The sequence below is a fragment of the Dunckerocampus dactyliophorus genome, chromosome 9 (genome assembly GCF_027744805.1).
Source record: "Dunckerocampus dactyliophorus isolate RoL2022-P2 chromosome 9, RoL_Ddac_1.1, whole genome shotgun sequence".
In the NCBI taxonomy this organism is placed as follows: Eukaryota; Metazoa; Chordata; class Actinopteri; order Syngnathiformes; family Syngnathidae; genus Dunckerocampus; species Dunckerocampus dactyliophorus.
The window spans coordinates 4,406,398-4,429,516 of NC_072827.1; the positions used below are offsets into that span (position 1 = coordinate 4,406,398).

At 42.3% G+C, this 23,119-nt stretch overlaps 2 protein-coding genes across 2 annotated transcripts; one reads left to right on the plus strand and one right to left on the minus strand.

Annotated features, from left to right (window-relative positions):
• Positions 1 to 1,475: 1,475 nt before the first annotated feature.
• LOC129187265 (trace amine-associated receptor 13c-like) lies at positions 1,476 to 5,956 on the minus strand. Its single transcript, XM_054786293.1, has 4 exons — positions 5,906 to 5,956; positions 5,036 to 5,274; positions 4,493 to 4,973; positions 1,476 to 1,805 (listed from the first exon to the last, which is right to left on the minus strand). Exons 1-4 carry the CDS (start codon positions 5,954 to 5,956, stop codon positions 1,476 to 1,478), a joined length of 1,101 nt encoding a protein of 366 aa, XP_054642268.1.
• Positions 5,957 to 9,493: 3,537 nt separating this feature from the next.
• On the plus strand, positions 9,494 to 17,584 carry LOC129187269 (uncharacterized). Its single transcript, XM_054786304.1, has 15 exons — positions 9,494 to 9,539; positions 9,666 to 9,763; positions 11,485 to 11,568; positions 14,037 to 14,142; positions 14,215 to 14,344; positions 14,427 to 14,670; positions 14,756 to 14,912; positions 15,439 to 15,589; positions 15,663 to 15,865; positions 16,157 to 16,291; positions 16,382 to 16,569; positions 16,662 to 16,810; positions 16,892 to 17,137; positions 17,217 to 17,382; positions 17,459 to 17,584. The coding sequence occupies exons 1-15, from the start codon at positions 9,494 to 9,496 to the stop codon at positions 17,546 to 17,548; spliced, it is 2,193 nt and encodes a 730-aa protein (XP_054642279.1). The 3' UTR covers positions 17,549 to 17,584.
• Positions 17,585 to 23,119: the final 5,535 nt, after the last annotated feature.

A 23,119-nucleotide genomic window follows, 5' to 3' on the forward strand; every position in this document is an offset into this window, starting at 1 on the left:
CTTTGTTGAAATAAAGTATCAATCTTGGCAATATTTCTATTTGGGTTTTTGACAACTTTTCTCATGGATTCATTTTATTACTTACATTTTTTTTTACCTTACTATTGAAAAATACAGATTATTATAACAACACTCATAACATTCATAATGAGAACAAACTCCGCAATGACTAATTTCAGTAAATATCACAAATTAAAACAATAGATGTCTCAGAAACTTTTTTCTTTTTACTTTTTTTTACTTTGATGATTGCAAAAAGTAACCATTTAGAATTTCAATTTATACATTTTTTAATCAAAGTGTCATTATTTTAATTTAATACTCAAACTATCACACACAAAACACATTAATAATATTATTATTATGGGCCTGCAAGTGAAAGCGCAGCAGCCCATACTCGATTCGTCATTTATTTTATTCTAATATTGACTAATCAATAACACTCACAATATTCATAATTAAAATAAATTCGACAGTGAATCAAATCAGTCACCTGAGAACACATAACTATCACAATATAAAATAAATGTCCCTTAAAAATTTTTATTTTCATGATACTTCACAAGAAAAGTAACCACTATGATTTTTTTTTTAAGGTATTCATTCTCGTATGCCTTTTATTATTAAAATGTTGTGTTTATTCGTTGTATTATCATTCATTTTTGGCCTGGATTTAACCCCAATATACAGTATGTAATAATAATAATGATCATGACGAACTTCAAAATACAAAACACATCATGCACAAACACATTATGAATATAATATCATTTTAATGTTGACTAATTTATAACACTCATAATATTCATAATTCAAATAAATTCCAGAATTAATCAATCAAGTCACCTGAAAACACCTAGCAATCACTAATAAAATAATATTATATGTCTCGTTTTAATTTTGATGACACGTCACATTCATTATTTTTATGAATTTCATTATTCAACTTTTGTTGATTCTTTGTATTGTCATTTTTTAAATATTTGATAAATATTTTATATATATAATATTTGTATGAACACTGTAATAATAATCTTAATAAAGTTAGGTCTACAAAAAACATTACAAGCAAACTCCCTAAACACTTTTATATTACTTTATATTATATATTAATTTCTAGTGTATTTTATTTAATTAACAACTGATTTAGAATGTATTCATTTATATATAAATATCATGACATAACCTTGATATAAGATATACAATCATGATATTCGGCAATGAAGTCAAATGATCTACATACTGGATCTATATTATACACATCGAGGTCAGAACAAAAAAAAAACAACTGTGAAAATTAACAGTAAAAAAAACATCAGGTAAAAATTACTTTGTGTATTTGTGCTCTTCAAGAAGTCAATCCATTTTCTATGCCGTTTATCCTCATTAGGGTGTTTGCTTCTTTATATATTGTATTGAACGAACAAAATAAGGACAAAAAAGCAGGTGAAAAAAGATGAGTGCATGAAGTTTGTCTACAGTAAGTTGGCCATGCTGGAGTCAGGCTGGACAATCTGAAGCGTCACGATGAGCTTGATGGACCTCCTGAACCAGGGGTAGAAGATAGCATAGATCAGCGGGTTGAGACAGGAGTTGAAGTAGAACAAGCAGGTTATAACGGCCGATGATAACGCGTTGAGCATGACGTCCTGGCCCGAGATGACCACGCAGAAGAAGGGCATTATGCACACCACAAACACGGCCACCACCACCCCGAGGGTCCTGGCCGCCTTCAGCTCCGAGCTCTTGGGGACATGCGAGGGCCTTGCCGTGACAACCCCCACACGGGAGTGTGCAACACGTGCCTGAAACATGGCGACCACAAACACTCGCATGTTCAGCAGCACGATGGTGGTGATTGGGCCTACAAAGGAGAAAAACAGGTCCGCTAGTCTGTGAAACTGCTGCCCCTGTGACCTGGATCCAGATAAGCGGAAGAAAATGGATGGATTTTTGTAATATTATGACTTTATTCCCATTATATTATAACTTTCTAACACCAACAAACCAATTCTATACTCCCCGAGCACCCCCCACGGGACACCGCAGGGGACACGCTCAAATGCCTTTTCCAAGGCTACATAGCACTTGTAGACTGGTTGGGCAAACTCCCATGTACCTTCCAATACCCTTGCAATGGTGTAGAGCTGGTCCAGCGTTCTGCAACCGAGACGAAAACCACATAGCAACTCCTGTAGCCAAGGTTCGACTAACAATTGTATCCTTCTCTCCAGCACCCTGGAATAGACTTTGCCAGGAAGGATGCGGAGTGTGATCCCCCTATAGTTGGAACACACCCTCCGGTGATCCTTGCCAATGATCAGTGCGAAACTCATCCACCCCCAGAGCTTTCCCACTAAAAGGTTTTTTTACTACCTCAGAAATGGTGGTGGACCTGTCCACATTTGTGTCCTCAGACTCTGCTTCCTCTGTAGAAGGTATGTCAGTGGGATTGAGCAGGGCCTCAAAGTATTCCTTCCACATCTGACTATATCCTCAGTCAGGGTCAGGTCTGTAAACAGTGTTGACTGGGCACTGCTTCCCCTTTATGGCCAACCAAAACCTGTGCTCCATGGCCTCACCGAACTCCTCCCACACCCTGGTTTTTGCCTCAACCACTGTTGAAGTTGCCTGTTGCTTGAGCGCACCACCCGGGATGCAGGCAAAGCTCTGTTGGAGGTGAGTGTGGAAGACTCGACGAACAGGAGACTCTGCCAGATGTTCCCAGCACACCCTTGCTACATGTTTGGGTCTCCCAGGTTTGTCCGGCATTCTCCCCCGCCATCTACTCCAATTCATCACCAGATGGTGATCAGTTGACGGCTCAGCGCCTCTATTCACCCTCGAGTCCAGAACATGCGGACGCAGGTCTGATGATACGACTGCAAAGTCGATCATAGACTTGTGGCCTGGGGTGTCCTGGTGCCAAATGCACGTATGGACATCCTTATGTTGGAACATGGTGTTTGTTATGGAGTAACTTTGGCTAGAACAGAAGTCCAATGACGTTAGACCGCACGGGCCTCCTCAGATCGAGGAGGCCATTCCTCCCAATCACTCCCCTCCAGGTCACACTATCATTGCAAACATGGGTCTTGAAATTGTACAGCAGAATAACGGAGTCACCCTCTGATGGACTCCAGGAAGCAAGAAGGTCGGTTACACTGTGCTGTCGTTTGGTCCGTATGTACCATGACTTGTTTGCTTTGGGAGACCCTACCGGGCCATATAGCCCTGCACAACGTAGCTCCTAGTGTCACTGGGGTACACAAACCCCTCTACCAAATTAAGGTGCTGATTCATAATTCAAATAATTCCACAGTGAATCAAATCAGTCAGTATAACAAAATAAAACAATAGATGTCTCGTAAACATATTTATTTTGATGACACTTCACAAGAAAAGCTTTCCATTTTCGATTTTTTATGTATTCATTTTTTATGAATTTCATTATTTGAATTGAATATTAATTAATCCAAATAATTTTTTCTGCCTTGAGTTAACCATAATATTTGTCAGAATACTGTACTGTAATAATAGTCTGAGCAAACTTGACAATACAAAAAAAATGTCACAAGCAAACTTCCTTGCTTGTGCACTTTGAATTTTTAATGTATTGATTTTATTGTTTTGGAATGGATTTATACATATACATACATAAATAAATAAATAAATAAATAAATAAATAAATAAACATATATATATAATATATATATATATAAATATATATTATATATATATATATTATATACATATAATGACAAAACCTTTACATGGCGAACAACAAAATATAGTTATATACAAGGTGATGATATAAGATATACAATCATGATATTCTGCTATGAACTGAAATGATCTATATACTACAGGGATATCTATATTGTACAAACCTAGGTCAGAGCAAAAAAGATAAAAATCACCTAGTGTATTTGTGCTCCCCAAAAAGTCACTTTTATGATTTATTCCAAGCAGATGGAGCTGTGTGTATTGAAACATTTTTTTGTTTGCTTTTTTAATGTTGGAAAAAAAGCAGCTGAAAAAGGAAGGAATGAAAAAGAAGAGAAGTGCATTCCGGTATTTGACGGCAAAACTACTGCTACTACAAAACTACTGGGTGACATTTCGACATGTTCCTTCAAAAAGATGAGTGCATGAAGTTTGTCTACAGTAAGTTGGCCATGCTGGAGTCAGGCTGCACAATCTGAAGCGTCACGATGAGCTTGATGGACTTCCTGAACCAGGGGTAGAAGATAGCATAGATCAGTGGGTTGAGACAGGAGTTGAAGTAGAACAAATAAGTTACAATGGCCACTGATGACGCCTTGAGCATGACGTCCTGGCCCGAGATGACCACGCAGAAGAAGGGCATGATGCACACGACAAACACGGCCACCACCACCCCGAGGGTCCTGGCCGCCTTCAGCTCCGAGCTCTTGGGGCCGTGTGAGGGCCTTGCCGTGACAACCCCCACACGGGAGTGTGTAACACGTGCCTGAGACATGGCGACCACAAACACTCGCATATTCAGCATCACGATGGTGGTGATTGGGCCTACAAAGGAGAAAAACAGGTCCGCTAGTCCTGCAGCGGGAGTGACGATGATCAGACACTCGCCTACACAGGAGATGGCCCTGCCGGGCTGCTGCAGAGTGTCAACCGAACACGCAATGTTGAAGACGGACGAAAGTGACCAGCACACAACGATGGAGATCCCCACTCTTCTCTTGGTGACCCTGATGGGGTAACCAAGAGGGTCACAGATGGCTACGTAGCGCTCCACTGATATGAGCACCATGCTCCCAATGGAGGCAGATGTTATCACGTGATCTAGAATGTACAACAGAGCGCACATCAGGTCCCCAAACAACCAGCAACTGTCCAGAAGAAAGATCTGAAACAACATGAAGAAGCCCACTAAGAAGTCGGAACTGGCCAGAGAAAGCAGCAACAGGTTGGTCGTGGTCTGCAGCTGTCTGAAGACAAAGCAAACACCGGTCAGTATCCACAAAACACACCTGCAGACACCAGCACCTACCTAAAGTGAGCGATGGAGATGATGACCAGCAGGTTGAGAATGATGGTGAGCAGAGACATGACCGACAGCAGCAGGGACACCCCGATGACGGCTGAGCGAGGACGCGGTGTCCTCCTGCAGGAGGTGTTGGCGAGCAGTGGGAAGCACAGCTCGGCCTCCTCTGCCATCTCAGTCAGGGAGAGCGCCTGACCGGGCCGGCTTTTCAAGTCTCTTTCTCCTCCTCCTCCTTTGTCAACATCCTACCAAAGGTTGCCGTCAATATCCTTTGGGGGATCCATCGCTGAGTGACATCCCACTATAGGTCATGTTTTTATCCTCTCAAGTTCAAAACATCTATTCAAACAAGTTACCCAACTGATCCAAATATAAGACCACTGATCTTTTTATTTTCTGAAAAACCAAAGACTTTCATCTTAACTTTAGCATTCTCTGTTGTTTGCTAACTCACTAGCAACCTTTTTTTCAAGCAGGCCATCTGTATCGCAACTGCAGGTCACTGCTCTGTGTGTATGCGTGTGAGCGACAGGAAGAAAACAGCTGACTACTTTGGGGGAGAGGTTGTTTTTTGGTGCATTCAATTAATATTCCATTATCCGGGGTTGGGCCAGACATGCCCTGAACACCTCCCCAGGGACCAGATGCTTGAGCCACCTCATCTGGGTCCTCGCAGTGTGGAGGATCAGCAGCTATACTCCAAGTTTCTCCAGGATGACAATACTTCTCTTTAAGAGAGAACCCAGCCACAGAGCTATGGAGGAAACACATTTTGGCCGCTTGGACCCGCAAGCTTATTCTTTCATTCACTACCCAAAGCTCATGACCAGAGGTGAAATTCAGGAATGTAGATCGAACGGTAAATAGAAAATTTACCTTTCGGTTCTGCTCTCTCTGGACTACAATGGACCAATGCAGAGTCTGCATCACTGCAGATGCCACATCAATCTGTCTGTCGATGTGACGCCCTTCCCTCACTTGTGAACAAGACCCCAAGTTACTTGAACTCCTCCACTTGGGGCAGGTTTTCATCCTGGCCGCTTCACACTCGGCTATGAACAGATCCATCGAGAGCTAAAGAACACAGCCCGATAAAGCCAGGAGGACCACATCATCCACAAAAAGCAGAGACCCAATCCTGCAGCCACCAAACCAGATTTCCTCAACACCCTGGCTGCACCGTGACATTCGGCCCATAAACGTTATGAAGAGAATCGGTAACAAGGGAAGCCATGGCAAGGTCCAACCCTCACTGGAAATGAGTCGGACGTGCTGGCAATGCGGACCAAGCACTAACACCGGTTGTACAAGAAATCAGGTGGTCTGATGCCCCATACTCCCAGAGTACCTCCACACAGGATTCCTCAAGGAACACAGTCAAAAGCCTTCTCCACGTCCATAAAATACATGAAGACTGGTTGGGATTAGTCCCATGCACTCTCAAGTTTAAGTACGGAGCTAGACCACAGTTACAATCAGGACAAAAACCACAAAGATCCTCCTGAATCTGAATCCTCCTGGACTATTCGGCAGACCCTACTCTCCAGCACTCCTTAACTCTGGGAAGAACTTGTCCACCACCGGGGTCTTGCCACAGAGGCACTTTTTGCCCACCTGCAGACAACCTCAGCCCGAGCAATAGGAGAGCCCACCAGAGAGTCCCTGCGGACTGCTTCCTCATTGGAAAACATTGAGGAGGCCTTCAGTATTCCTTCCACCGGTCCACAATATTTCAATCAAGGTCAGCAGCACACCATCCCCAGCATACAGTGTTGACAGTGTACTACTTCCCTCTCCTGAGATGATGAATGGTGGTCCAGAATCTCTTCAAAGCCGTCCGGAAGTCATTCTCCTGGGCTTTCCAGAACTCCTCCCATGCTTCCAGAGTGAACCAATGGTTTCTGGGACAGGGACAGGGACAATGATTAAGGAGAAACAGGCCAAAGATAAAGGTATGGAGCAATGTCATCACTTTATTTTTACCATATTATGGAATGGATGCGTTCAAATAAGATAACATTACTTGGTAGCTAATGCGACATAGCCTGTGGGGGGGTCTCATACAGGGCGCCATTGAAGCTAGAACTTCTGTTCATAGAAAACACACACTTGAATATTCATTTTGTATTTGTTCGATACCTTGCCTTAGGCCTGTTATGGGAACGCCCAATATTTCAGAATCAAAACGTGTTTGTGCTGCTGAAAATAATATGTCAATCATCCTGAACAAGATGCTCATTTTGTTCTTTACCGAGTTACTGAGTCAAGCAATGACGCCGTTATGAAGCACAATAACAACAAGCCGATGAGAAGTGAGACTACCTCTGACCATTCCCACACTCATGTATTACATAATAATGTGACTATATTATGTGTTTACTATATATAATGTGACTATACGGCCCCAGACTGGGACAGGTGCTTTGTGAGTTTTCCACATCACACTGTCAGGTGATAATTAGCATTGTCACCACCAAAAACAACAAAAAGACATCTGGAATGTTGAAGTGACAAGGCGAGGGAGACTAAAGACTCACGCAACCACAGAGACAGTGTGTCCTCAACACAGAGACAGGAGACAGCCTCACAAACGACTACACTAAACCTCAAAGTACGGACTTTACTGACAAGGTAGGACCACAGCCCACAAACGCTTATTTCTTTAAACGGAAACATGCAGTAAGTCAAAATTGTCATTTAATAAGTGCTTGAATTATTAACACCAAGGGTGATTTTGAAAAATAACATTAAAATAATAATTAGAAAAATAATACTTTCTAAAATATATAAATAATAATAATAATAATGATAATGCATCATTTAAAAAACACAAATGAAAAAATATAATAGATAGTAATGAAAGTAGAAATGAAAGAAACGTCTACTTATAATAATGTCATAATAAATCTTGTCATTTCAATTGTGGATTAAGCTAAAAAAAAGTTTCTGCCTTTAAAATTTTGAATGTGAAGTATTTTAATGAGCTGCAGAATAATGAACGGCATGTATGCAGGCACAGAGTCCATAAAATTGTTCAAATAAACCACAATAAACTCATTTAATGATGGCAGGCAGGGACAATTTTAATGATCATTTAATACTAGTTATTATAAATTATTTTATATTTTTATATTTATATTTTTAGACTTGCATATATGTTTTATTGGTTTTGAAAAGTCTGATATAAATGAATAATGTATAATAATTATGATTGTTATTACATTGCAGTATTCTCTGGACTAATTGGGCAATTCATGATATCAATTTTGACCATCTTAAGCATCCGCATACAGTGTTGTGAAATAGTGTTTGCCCCCTTCCTGATTTCTTATTTTTTTGCATTTTTGTCACACTTAAATGTTTCAGATCATCAAACAAATTGAAATATTAATCAATGACAACACAACTGAACACAAAATGCAGTTTTTATATGAAACCTTTTATCATTAAGGGAGAAAAACAATCCAAACCTACATGGCCATGTGTGGAAAAAATGATTGTCCCCCTGTTTAAAGATAATTTAACCGAGATGAATTGAATCTATCAGTGTGGTCACAAAAAACCCCCACAACAACATCCAAAGAACTGCAAGCCTCACTTGCCTCAGTTAAGGTTAGTGTTCATGATTCCACCATAAGAAAGACACTGGGCAAAAACGGCCTGCATGGCAGAGTTCCAAGACCAAAACCACTGCTGAACAAAAACAACATTAAGGCTCATCTCCATTTTGCCAGAAAACATCTTAATGAGCTCCAAGACCTTTGGGAAAATACTCTGTGGTCTGACAAGACAAAAGTTGAACTTTTTGGAAGGTGTCCCATGAGGTGTCCCATTACATCTGGCGTAAAAGTAACGGAGCCTTTCAGAAAAAGAACGTCATAGCAACAGTAAAATGTGGTGGTGGTAGTGTGATGGTCTTCAGGACCTGGAAGACTTGTTGTGATAAATGGAGCAGGGCAATGATCCAAAACACACCAGCAAGTCCACCTCTGAATGGCTGAAGACTTTGGAGTGGCCTAGTCCAAGTCCTGACCTGAATCCTATTGAGGTGCTGTGGCATGACCTTAAAAAGGCGCTTCATGCTGGAAAAGCCTCCAATGTGGCTGAATGACAACAATTCTGCAAAATTCCTCCACAGCGCTGTAAGAGACTCACTGCAAGTTATCACAAACGCTTGATTGCAGTTGTTGCTGCTATTAGTTGTAATCACTTTTTCACACAGGGCTATGTAGTTTTGGATGTTTTTTCTCCCTTAATAATAAAGAGTTTCATTTAAAAAGTGTTGAGTTGTGTTGTCACTGACTGATTTTGTTTGATGATCTGAAACATTTAAATGTGACAAACGTACAAAAAAAAATCAGGAAGAGGGCAAACACTTCTTCACACCACGGTATGTAGAAGAAGAACAACATATCATAGCTGTATATTGTATGTGTTTCAGCTACCTGTGAGTGAACCTCCAGCATGTCCTGCTTCATTCTATACCTGGCGGCGCTCGGCCTACAGGCAGGTAAGACACCATCCATGTGTCTGCCTCCATCCTGAAAGTGGAATAAAGAAAAACATTTAGTCAGTGTGTGTTACTGCGACAGCACACGTGGAACATTACAAATGTAAAAAATATTTGTCCATTCAGGCGCGGCTGCAACGGACTGGACTTTTACCAGCTCTGGAGAGATGGACATCACAGCCTGTCCCATCACTTACTATGGACAGAAGTACCAAAAAGTATATGTAAGTAACACAAAGTCACAAAAATGCAGGAAAGACAACCTCTGTAATGGATGTACACTTCACCACCACAGGGGGAGCCTAGAATACTACAGTCGCCCCTCATTTATGGCGCTTAATTTGTTCCAGACCTGATACGTAAAATCCCACGAAGTAGGGTTCAGTATTAGTTAATGGAATATTTTTGTAGTTATGGCACAGAAAACCTGTTTATAGCTTTTAACATTATTAGAGCCCTCTAGACATGAAATAACACCCCTATGGTCACTATTACCAAATATAGTGAGATTTAATCAGAGAAAATGAGACATATCAGACATAAATAAGATAACCTTGTTGTTGTTTTTTTCTGGAAAGCGTACTTCCTGCGGTGGCTATTGTCTCATCGGTCATTGTAATGGCAGCTTTACACTCGTATTAGCCAACATAGTAGATATAATAAGAGTAAGTAAGCCATTTAAGAATTAAATAAAACTCCTGCTTGTGTGTGTCACAGTAAATGTGTTCCCTAGGGGACCTTCGTGGAGATGTGTGGAGGACAGGAAGTGACGTTGGAGATTCAGAGTTGAGTTTTAGCTTGTCGTGGATTATTATTAACAGTAGCCTGTATTATTATTATATTATCATTTAAACCTACCTGGTCTGACAATCATGTCTGGTGCCCATCTCACCAAACAATTACTGACACCTAGTGGCCAATGTAAAATACTACATTTACATTCACAATTAGAATGCTTCTTCTGCCTTGTATTTTTGTATTTTGGTTAATTTGGTTCGTTCATTTAGCCATTTTTATAATTGAAAATGCTTAATTTGGGCAAAGAATAAGTAGAATTTGCTTAAATATGTATTTTTTGTTTACTAATAATAGGGTGTATTCAACCACGAAACACTGATCATTTGTTAATTAACTCTTTCAATACCAAGTCTTTGACGTTTTTTTGCGCAAGAGAGGTGATGACGCAACTCCCTACTAATGCATTTTACTTAAGAGCAGTTTTAAGACATAAAAATGGCCACTAGGTGGCAGAAGTGCTTTTTTTTTATAAGATCTCGGCAGAGATCATGTGGACACAAAAAACACACATGATGGGAAGGAGGAAGTGAGAGAGCGTGGAGGATTGGGAAATTTTAACACAAGCACATGCATACACGCGTGCACACACATACTTCTGTTCCAAATGTGAAAATTGTGAATAGTTCACAGTGTTATATATGTAAATTGTTATTTTGATGTAAAACAATCCCTTTTCTATGTTGTTCAAAATCGTCTAAAATGTCCGATACTGATGGGTTGAATGAATGGAGTTAATTCATTTTTGAAAAACCTGGGATTGTGTGAGGGAGCGATGCTCAAACTGCGATGTGGCGAGGAAAGACTGTATTGCTTTAGGAGACATTTATGTGTGTTTGTTTTTATTTGACAAAGGTGGCGCTCAACGACAGCCAATTTACACTATGCTTCAATGGCGCTTACGAAACCGGTGTCCAAAACGACTGCATAGTGATGTCAGGAGGGACGGCAGACAGAGGCAACTGGTCCATACTCACACAAGAGATACCCACAGGATCCGGGGTCCATAAGATCTTACCAGACCTGAAGCATGCTGGGAAATGCGTCAACGTGATACCTTTGAAAGACAGTGAATATTCCGAGGCAGGTTTTTGGTTACTTTACCTCTCAAGATGTTGTTATGTTTGTAATTTACCTTTCATGCTGACAGGTCCAACAGGTAGAACTGGGCAACTTTGGAACACAAGCTATTCTAGCCATCAGGACGTATTCCGGGTACACAGATGTAGATCTTGTAAGTGTGGCACTGCCTTTTTCAACATAAATGACTTGTTTTATCACAGCAACATCAGAAAAACCCAGATGAAAAACCTGAGCTAACTTTATGTTCACAAAGACAAAACAAAGGAATCTCGGGCATCTACTTGTAGAAATATGTGCAAGAAACAGCATCTCTGTTTGTAATATAGGTGAAAAAGCCCATTATTATAATAATTATTATTATCCACTTAGCTCTTTTTTCCCATTTTTGGTGGTGTTTTTTTATTTTCCAAATATTTCAACTTACTTCTTCAATAGTTCTTGTTCATTTTCTTTTGGAAATATTATGACTTTATTCCCATAATATAAGAAGTTTTTTTCCAACCTGATTTTTCAAGAATTGCAACTTCATTTTGTTTTGTTTGTTTTTCATAAAGTACAACTTCCACAAATATTATAAATTCCACACCTTATCCAAATGTTAAAAGCAGTTGAAAAATGTACATTTTGTACTGTTGGATCTTAAGGAAGTTCAAAGTAGAGTGAGGAAAAAAGCAATTCATTTCAAAGAAGCATTAAAGTGAAATAAGCAGTTCATCCCCTGATCAAAAGTTTAAGACAATAGCTCAAAGAAAACCCTTAAAATAGATATTAAATTGTCACGCTCTGCGTGATATCCGGCGGTAAAATAGATATTAAATTGTCACGCTCTGCGTGATATCCGGCGGTAAAATAGATATTAAATTGTCACGCTCTGCGTGATATCCGGCGTGACCAGCCTGGTATTGTTTCTGTTCATTCCTTAGTTCCGGCTGTCATGTTTTTATTGTTATATTTCCTGTTTGGTTTCATGCTTTTGTCCTTTTCTTACTTTCCTGCCGAGGCGCACCTGCCGCTGATTTTGTGTTTGCACGCTTCTCTTTGTGTTGGATCACTGTGCTTGATGCCTGTAGTTTTGTAGCCCTGCCGCTGCATTGCAGCAATTATTATTATATATACATACATGTTTACCGAGACTTGGTCCAGCTCTCTGCATCCTCGAGGTTGTCACCATAACGCCACAAAGCCAGAACGTAACAGAAATGTTGAAAAAGTATTGATGAGTAGCTTGTTATTGAGGTGAAAAATGGGTTTGTGTAAATGCTTGATGCCAGAGTTTCCAGGAGCCTAGTGGGAATGTTGCTCCAGGTGGTAAGATGGCTTCACGGAGGGCATCCATTGTCTGGAACTGATAAACTTCCCTTGCCATCCATCCCCAAATGTTCTCCATTGGATTTAGATGAGGGGAACATGCAAGATGGTCTGAAAGAGGGAGCTTATTCCTCTGGAAGAAGTCCTTTGTGAAGTGCAGCGTTGTCCTGTTGAAAAAGCCAGTCATTACCACACAGATGAGGGCCTTCAGTCATGAGGGATGCCCCCTGCAACATCTCCACATAGCCGGCTGCCATTTGACGCCCCTGCACAACCGGAAGCTCCATTGTTCCACTGAAGGATCATGATGGCGCTACCTCCACTGTGTCGTGTGGAAAGCATCTCAGATGGGATCTCATTGTCATGCCAGTAACATTGGAAGCCACCTGGATCGTCAAGGGAGAATAAAACTTTCTTCCACCTTTCAATGTCCCATGTTTGGTGCTCTCCTGCAAATTCCAACCCTTGAAGGAGACCAGGTCTTTGAAGAGCATTTTTCTTCTTAAAAGCCTTCTCTGGCAGATGGCATCTGATGGTTATTGGACTACACTCGGCACCAGTGACAACCTTCATTTGGGCCGAGGATGGTCCTGTGTCTTGTTGGACAGCCAATGGGATCCCCCAGCTAGTTTTTTTTAGTCTACCACTTGGCTTTTGAGCCTCAGGATGTTTGAAGAAGTTTGAAATGAGCCTTACTGCGTCCAACCTCAGCAGCAATGGTGCGCTGCGAGAGGCCTTGCTAATGCAGCTCAATAATCCTACCATGTTCAAAGAGAGAAAGCTTTTTGCCTTTGCCACCAAGAGATCATGACAGTGTGAATGCCTGACACTAAATCACATTCAGTCCACATTTTTACCAACATTTTTCCTTTTAAAGGCTGTGCTCTTAAACTTTTGCTGAGGTTTCACTTTAATGCTTCTTGGCAGTAAATTGCTTTTTTGTCTCATTCCAATTTCTTTTTTTGCATGTTTAAGCTCTACTTGGACAACCTTAAGATCCGACAGTGCAAAAAAATGCTTTTAACATTTTAATCAGGAGTGTAAACATACACTTATATTTAAACTCTGTGCTACTAAAATGACGTTAGTCTATTCTCGTAAAAAAAATTCTCTTTATATTTTTACTTTTTTCTCATAAAATTACAGCTGTTTTTTTCATTTCTGCTGTTGCTTTTAAAAAAGAAAATCAAACTATTTCAACTTTCTTCTTGTAATTTTCCAAAACTGTATTTAATTCAGAATCTCCCCATAATAGACTGTTGTCGCAGTCTTGCCCTGATATCTCCTGATAAATAAATGTCTTTGGTCCAGGTGGCGGACACACAGGTAAAAGGTGAAACGGTTTTCAAACACGTGTTTCCAGCCAATGAAACGAGCATGGGTGTCATTACAGACATGAGTGGATGCCGACTCTCAGGTTAGCTGATGCGATGGCTCCTGTATTCTGGTTAAAACAATGAAACACTAACCTAAATGTCCCAAATCAAAGGTTCTGTTTACATGACTAATACAACTGTTAGCGACCCAGACATCTGCTCTACGGTGACCTGCAACGTGAATGGAGTCGCTACTGCGGTCAGTGAATGTCCACCCATGCACCATTGCCGGGGCAACGGCAGGTAAATTGACAAGCCGCCCAGTTGGTTTATCCAACTATTAAAGTCCTTGAGTGACTTTGTGTGCCTGTACTTGCTATATCAGCTGCGCCTTTGACGCCATGTGCACGCTCACCGCCTCCACTGTCATCGATTTTGTCGGCCGCGCTCATACCGTGTCCGATCGCTGTGGATACACTCTAATGAAGTCCGAGGCTGTCCCTGACGTCCGGATACAGGGCGTCTTCCGGGAGCGCCACCACAAAGATGTCAGCTTCTTGGACCATGTGATCCTGCATCTGGACAGCCAAGATGTTCAAATGAAGCTGCTGCAAGGTGGCAGAGTTGAGGTAAGAATTCATCCACACTCAATCCAGAGGGATGACTTGGACGGTGATGGATTCACAGTGTTTCTGGTCTTCTGTCGCCATCAAGATCAACGACAGGTTGCAAGCTCTCGACACCACAGCGACAACTGTCCATGGCGTGGAACTCTCCAAGGACCAGAGCGGAGTGACTGCTAAGCTATCACAGTCCAACTACACCCTTACGGTCTTCTTTGATGGCAACATGGTGCAAATCCACCTGAAAGGTATGAACAGAAAGCAGCTGGTTTTGGTGTTAGTGTTTAGACTAACAGAAATCTCTAGCAGTGAACAAGTAGACTACAGCTTGACCTGAATAGGAAGTTCTGATAAACTGCTTATGGTCTATAGAGGCGAATCCTTCGGAGGGCACCTCTGAAAACTGCAGCAATCCTTGCTAAATAGGACAGTCTCGCTTCAGTCCGAGGCACTTTAACATAGCTGGCGTTGGTTCAAATGCAAAGAATTTATCTACAAACGTAGATCTAAGTTACGGTGCGGTGGAACCTGCTATAATCAGTCCCGCTTATGTTTCTGGCCCACCATGTTATTCTTCTTATTACATAGTGCCCGCTTGAGCAGACGTCGATATAAAAAGTCGACCACTTATGTCAAGATAAAATGCGAGACCCAAAGGGGTCATTACAGCATGAAAACATGCATGCACAGTGACTTCCTGCTCAGTGCAAATTAAGCTTTCACATAAAAGCATGGCAGTATTAACCTGGATTCTACACCCATATTTTTTAACAGGTGATAATGAAGCTGCCGTACATGGATTATGTGGCAATTCTTCTGTAGATTTTAGTAAAGAGAGAGTCTCAGAGCACAGCATTACAGGCTGTGAGACGCAACACAAAGATGGTGAGAATAGCATGATGGACTGCAACTCCACAACTGAATGGTAAAACACTTACTTTGAAAGAACATCTGGAATACTTACGAATGACTGGACCTCCATGTTTGCTTGCCAACAGGTGTCAGCTCATGTGGCAGGATCCCTTCACCCAGTGCCATGTACACATCGACCCCGAGCCCTTCATTTCGGCCTGCATCAGCCATTTGTGTCGATCCCCTGCAGTAGATGGCCTCAAATGCCACTTCATGGAGGCCTACACCAGGGCCTGTCGCCAACAGGGCAATGTCACGGTGGAGGACTGGAGGTCAACGACTGAATGCGGTAAAGAGATTGGCATTCGGAGAGATTTCTTGTCAGGCGAATTCAGCAATAATCGACTTCCAATGTTTTGACATAGTGAGATGGGGTTACAATTTACATAACAGTAAACAGGACTACACACTGATCTAGTACTACTTTTGTCCAAGGAGGTTAGCAAGATTGTCTAACTCTGCTCCAAAGGATGGGAAATTGCCTAAGGAAAACAGGTTCATTATCATTTAGGATTTTAGTTAGAAACTTTTTTAAGAGGTTGAAAACTCATGCCAACACCCTCCGAAATTTGTCTTACAGCTGCCGGTCCTGAGGCTCTTTGCCGGGACAAGTTCTGTAGTGACCACGAGTTCTGCGGTATGAGCTACGACGGAGAAGCCCACTGCCTTTGCCGGGCCCTTTTTGCCTCCGACTACAGAGCCAAAGACAAGTTTGGTATGTCGACAACAACGCTTGGCAATTGTTTTTATATTGGTTTTGGAAGCAGAGATGCATCTGTGCGGTCTCTTGTTGTGCAAAAATCAGGTGAGCCAGCGGTTTGCAACCACTCGTCTGCGTCGGTGAACATGTACTGTTGCCTTCTGTTGGAGAAGGGCATCGACTACACGAGGCTACACCTCAACGACGAGAGCTGCAAAGGTGACATTGACGATAAGACCCACATGGTGTCGTTTAACTTCGATAGGGACCGTACTTGTGGTGCAATCATTAAGGTGTGTATCCGACTATCCTTAGAAGAAAACAGACAATCTGGACTGGTTGCATCTAGAGCACTGACAACCTCTGTGCATATGTACCCCTTCAGGCAAACTCCAGCAAAATAACCTACAAGAATGTCATCATGACACCTAACATCTCCAGTGTCGTGACACGTTACAGAAACGTGCACATGGACTTCTCCTGCCATTTTGACCAACCAGACCTTGACGGACTGGCCATCAAAATCAAAGATAGGTGAGCGGCTGGTGTCCAGTTCCGGAGTTGCTACCTTTGGTATGTTTCATTAAGAAACTTGCTTGTGTTTGTACTTGGCAGCCCGGTGATTAAACACTTCACGTCGGGAGAGTGGGATTACACCCTGACCATGACTGCGTACACGAATCCCGGAAGAACCCGACCCGTACAGTCGAGTACCGGGGTTCTGCTCAATGAAAAAATCTGGGTAGAGGTCAAGGCGTATGGACTGGAGGGAAACGCCATCTCTGTAGTGACAGAGTCCTGCTGGGCCACCGATCAGTTGTCTTCAAATGGGAGCGTTCGATATGACCTCATCACTGCAGGGTGAGTTGTGTGAAAAGAGGCCAACAAAGATTCTGTTGCTGGATGTCCTTGTCACGTCTCCACTCCTGTGCCCAACTAGATGTCCTAACCCTGCTGACTCAACAATCCACATGGAAGGCAACGGGCAGGGAACGTCCAACTACTTCTCCTTCAACATGTTCAAATTCTTGGGCAGTGAAATCAGTGAAATCTTCCTGCACTGCAGGGTAGACCTGTGCGTGCAACAGGGAAACTCATGCATCCAGGTCATTTGGAGTTTTTGATTCTGCCCATTACATTAAACACAAGCACTCAACTGTCTGTATTTAACATCCTCTTCAGGTGTGCAACCAGCCGGCAAGGAGGCGCAGATCTCTCTCGACCATTGATTCTACTGGAGGTCCAGCCATAGTTACCATGGCCTGGGCTTAAGCAGGTTTGGTTTGGTTTAGTTTTATTTGAACATGCATGCAGGTTGCAATGGAATACATCTCATGAATCATTTCACAGTTCCACATGTCCAAAAGGAGTAGGAAGAAGCAAAGCTTATTTAATCCTACCCTCCATCCATTCCACATCTTGTGCAGTACATGTTATTCACTTCCTGTATTCCATGTAATATTTTTCCATATAATAATCAGTGTAATAATTAATAAATAATAAAAAATAAAAACAAGCATGACAGAACAATAAGGATAATAATCAAGACTCTTCTGCCTTATGTTTAGCAAACATCAACTGCTTATATTGTTTTTTGGAATCACTCATCTTGCTACTTGTTTGAGTTCCTTGCTCAGTCCATTCCATAATTTAACTGGGCATACTGAAATGCTGTGTTGTGTTGTTTCAGTGTTGTTCTTGCACATAAATGGTTTAAGTTTCATTTTCCTCTAAGATCAATCTCTTATAGAGAAATACTGTATGATGTTCACAACATCGTTGTGATTATTGTTATTCACATTGTTATGCCCAAGAACTATGTCACTCGCGTAGTGACACCTCGCCACACCACACTGGCTAGCTACTAGCCTGTTAGCGACTAGCTTCACCACACACTCGCTCACAATGCTTCAGGCCACCAGCGAAAGGTAACACGACATATTGGAGCTGCCGCCACTGCTGCTGTGTTTTTGTGTGTGAGTTTGGAAAATTTAACGGTAGGTGTAGCCTTCCTTTCTATGTTGTTATGTGAAATCAATGCACCCAGGAAGGAAGTTCCCAAAATACTTTTAAGTATGACATGTTATCATGAATGCATCTGTTGCTACATGCTCACAGCATGGATAGAAAACCATAAAACCTTTCTAGGCAGAATAGGTGTGTCCCATTCCGTGCATTAATTACCTGCTCCTTTTTTTCCCTATTTTTCTGTCTTTACAATGCACGTGTATTCATGCCTCACTTTTCCTTTGATGTATTTTTTTTTAAGTCCCACAACGTCCTCGTTAGCATCCTATTAGCTTGCTAATACATGGAAACAGAGGGTGGAAGTCAGCTCCGTCGACCATCTATGATGTCATCAGCAGTTGTCTCAGTCATTCTTTGCTAGCACAGTTTATGCCACAATAAAACACCTTTTAATAGTTTTACATGCATAAAACTATTGTAAATGCATATAAATGATGAATGAAAGGGATGAATGAACACTTCAGGTAACTTTTACTTTCACTGAAGATGTGACTGATGCAAAAGGCAGCGAGATCAACACGTATGCCACCTGCCTGTTTTGCTGAGTTATTTGTTGTATTCAATATCTCACCTTCTTCATCAAAATGCTGCTCTTTTTAGCCTTCTTACCAAAAAGGTAAAATATTTGACCAGGCACGTGTGGTTGTCTTAGAGATAAAGAATAAAGTATCTATCTAGTGCAACATGATCATGGTTTGTATTTCTTGGTCTTGCGTGGATTTGTTTTTCAGCATGGAGCTTGCATCATGTCACGCTCACCTGTTTGTTTCACACCTTCGATTGCTAGGGGACCATCAAGGAGCACTCATGCAACAAGTGTGTGCATACCTGTGTGTACTCCCTCTCTTGATGCAATCACACACTCGCTTTGTTGTTTCTTTTACATGTCAGCAACTTACATATCATTCAAAGACAAACGGCACTGTCATTGAGCTAAATCATGTTCACATAAATGTCATTCAAATCCAAATCCATCCATCCACCCATCTTCTTCAGCTTATCCGAGGTCGGGTCGTGGGGGCAGCAGCCTAAGCGGGAAGTCCAGACTTCCCTCTCCCCGAATCCCTCTCCCAGAATCGGTGACAAAGGGCAGCCCTGGCGGAGTCCAACCCTCACGGAAAAGGGTCCGACTTATTTCCGTCAATGCGAACCAAACTCTGATGTCAGTCATACAGGGAACGAACAGCCTGAATTACAGTATGTGGTCCAATAACCCATACTCCCAGAGTACTCTCCACAGAATTCCTCGGGGAACACGGTCGAATGCCTTCTCCAAGTCCACAAAACACATGTAGACTGGTTGGGCACACTCCCATGTGCCCTCAAGGACCCTGCTGAGAGCGTAGAGTTGGTCCACAGTTGCACGACCAGAACCACAACCACACTGTTCCTCCTGAGATCCTGAGATTCAACTATCCGGCAAATCCTCCTCTCCAGAACCCCTGAATAGACCTTACCAGGAAGGCTTTCCACATCATTTGGTTGCCTATTCCTGGTTGTTCATGTGCTTGTTCTTGTTTCCTAGTCAGTATAGTTGGTGTCCTATCTGATTGTTTAGGAGTGGGCCTGTTACCTCTCGACAGTGGCGTGAGGCGCTGCCTCACTACACCAGAAAAATAGTTCTTCATGTTCTTCTGCTATAATAACAATGTTGCTGTAGCTTGGTTTATATACAGGTCACTTACAGTATATAAATACAACATTGTTGGCATTTTCTTTTTGGAGTTTTCTTTTCGGGCTTCCATCCATCCATTTTCTTCCACTTATTCGGGTGCGGGTCACGGGGACGGCAGTCTCAGTAGGGAAGCCCAGACTTACCGGTCCGTAGCCACCTCTTTCAGTTCCACCGGGAGGACACCATCAAGGCCATCCCAGGCCAGCTGTGAGACATAATCCCTCCAGCGTGTCCTGGGTCTTCCCTGGGACCTTCTCCCGGCTGGACCTGCCGGGAACACTTCACCAGGGAGGCGTCCTGGAGGCATGCGGACTAGATGCCCGAGCCACCTCCACTGGCTCCTCTCCAGGGGAAGGAGCAGCGGCTCTACTCTGAGCCCCTCCAGGATGACTGAGCTCCTCACCCTTTTTTAGGGGTTTTTAGTCAAAATAGGTGTGTCCCGGTGCATTGTTAGCTCTCATATGCGAGATGTTCTTCTCTCTTTAGAACATGCAGAAAAGAGAAAGACGTGTGTTCATGTTTAATATAAGGATTGTGGATGAGGGGCAAAATTTAAAAAAACAAAAAGTGCACATTTCTTTTAAGATGAAAACTCCATACTGGGACGCACGGTGGTCTAGTGCAGTGATTTTCAACCTTTTTTGAGCCGCGGCACATTTTTTACATTTACAAAATCCTAAGGCACACCACCAACCCAATTGGCACAAAATGACACTCCAACACAGTACACATAATACATATAGTTGATAATATAGTTTGTAAATGTATTTATACTTACCTACTGTGAAACCTGGGCCTGTTTCGATGAATACAAAATGGATATCCTGGTAGGAATGGTAGAAAGACACACACAAAGCTCTTCCTCAACAGCTTTCAGTCTCTCTCTGTTTTTAGTTTTTATCGCAGTCAAGCTTGAAAAACTCAGCTCACACAGATATGTGATTGAAAACGGGAGCAATATCAAAATAGCTTTCTTGGCCGAAATGGGGAATTCCTTGGCAACAGATAACCAAAAACTATCCAAAGGAAGATCAGCTAAGTTTAGCCTGAAACCACAAGCTTGTTTCAGTTCAATGAGTTCCTCTTGCTCCTTTAAACTCATGTTCTTTCCAGCAACGGATGCTGAGCTGTATGAGTCCCTGACCCAGTCAAGGCATTCTGCGAAGGCTGAAGAGAAATAAAATGAAAACTTCTCTTCAAGAGTTTTCAAATGTGTGTAAATCACTTGGCACATTGCAGCAGTGTTGCCATCATGCAGTTTCTTGGTGAGAGGGAACATCTCAAGGTTACCACGCTGCACATGTTGTTGCCAGAGCTGCACCTTTAAACGGAATCCGTTCATTTTATCAGTGCTTGTAAGCAGGTTTTCATTTCGACCTTGCATCCGTGTGTTCAGTTCATTCAGATGATGAAATATATCAGCCAAATACGCCAGCTTTGCACACCACTCATCACTTGCAAACAGCTTTGAGTAATCCGAGCTCTCCCTTGTCAAAAAACGTTAAGTTCCTCTCGCAGCTCATACACACGGGCCAGAACTTTGCCACGTGACAGCCACCGGACCTCCGTGTGGAGCAATAAGACTTTATGATCCGCTCCCATTTCCTCACACAAAGACGCAAATAAGCGACATTTCAAAGGTCGCGTCTTCACAAAGTTCACGATGCACAACAACATCATCCAAACAGGAGCTAAATCTGTTGGCAAGGTCTTTGCAACGAGGGCCTCACGGTGCAAAAACCAGTGCGTAACCAGTGCGTAACCTTCTTTGACCCTGCGCACGAAGCCTTTGATGCGCCCGACCATGGCTGCGGCCCATCAGTGCAGACACCTGCGCAGTTTTCCCACTTGAGCCCTCTTTTGTCAAGATCCGACGTAACCCGAAATATTTCCTCTCCCGTTGATTTTTCTGGCAGAGTCTTGCAGAATAAAAAGTTTTCTCTGATGACTTCTCCATCCACAAAACGTACGTTGGCCAAGAGCTGACAGTGTCCACTAATATCCGTTGACTCATCAAGTTGCAAGACAAATTTCTGACAGATGCGAATCTTTTCCAAAACAACAGTTTCGATATATGCAGACAAGTCATCAATACGTCTTGCAATAGTGTTATCTGACAGAGGCACTTCAGCTATCTCTTTGGCCGAGCATTTCATTTACAATGGCTTTACAAGCTGGCAATATTAATGTTTCTGCCACAGTGCGGAACTTTTTTGATTTAGCTATGAGTTCAGCAACAAGATAGCTAGCTTTGAGGGCTCTCTCGTTTACCTTTGTGTTTTTTCTCAAAAAAGCTGCCTGTTTCTCATTCTTTGCACATAAACGTACAAAATAGTCCGCCGGCTTGTTTTGAACGGAAGGGTGTTTCGTTGTCAGATGACGTTTTAGCTTGCTTGGCACCATGGCGCTATTGGATAGTTTCTCACCACACACCAAGCAAATCCATCATGAACAACACCTCTCACCCGCTACATGACACTGTGGGTTCCCTTAGCAGCTCCTTCAGCAGCAGACTGTTACACCCACGGTGTAAGAAGGAGAGGTTCCGCAGGTCCTTCATACCGACCGCTGTCAGGCTTTACAACACCTGCACCACCTGAACCATGTTGTAGTCATGATGCTGTACCTTACTTTACTTTACTGTTCTCTTTACTTGTCTTGCTTGCTTGCTGCTGTAACAAGTAAATTTCCCCGCTGTGGGATAAATAAAGTACATACAACAGCAACAACAACAAAGCGGAGTTGGTGCCGTTGCATCCCCGGTGAAAGTAAATCCAAATGCAGTGTAGCTTTCGCTGTATTGCCTCGAGCTCACCATCTTGTCTTTTTTCTTTTGTTGACCCCTCATACTAGGGCCTTCATCTGGGTCAGAATTTTGTCGAGAGCCCACTTCGGCATTTGCATTTTTCCTTCTCAGAAACTTCTTCATCACTGTCTTTTGCTCGTCTTGCTGTGATTGCACACCATCACCTGCCGTTCAGCACTAACTCTATTGTCTCTGCTGCCCTCCACTGACACAAGAGTATAGCATCTGTGACAAATGGTTAATAAGGTGATATTCGATAATTTCCCACGGCACATCCAACGATCTCTCACGGCACAGTCGTGTGCCGCGGCACACTTGTTGAAAATCACTGGTC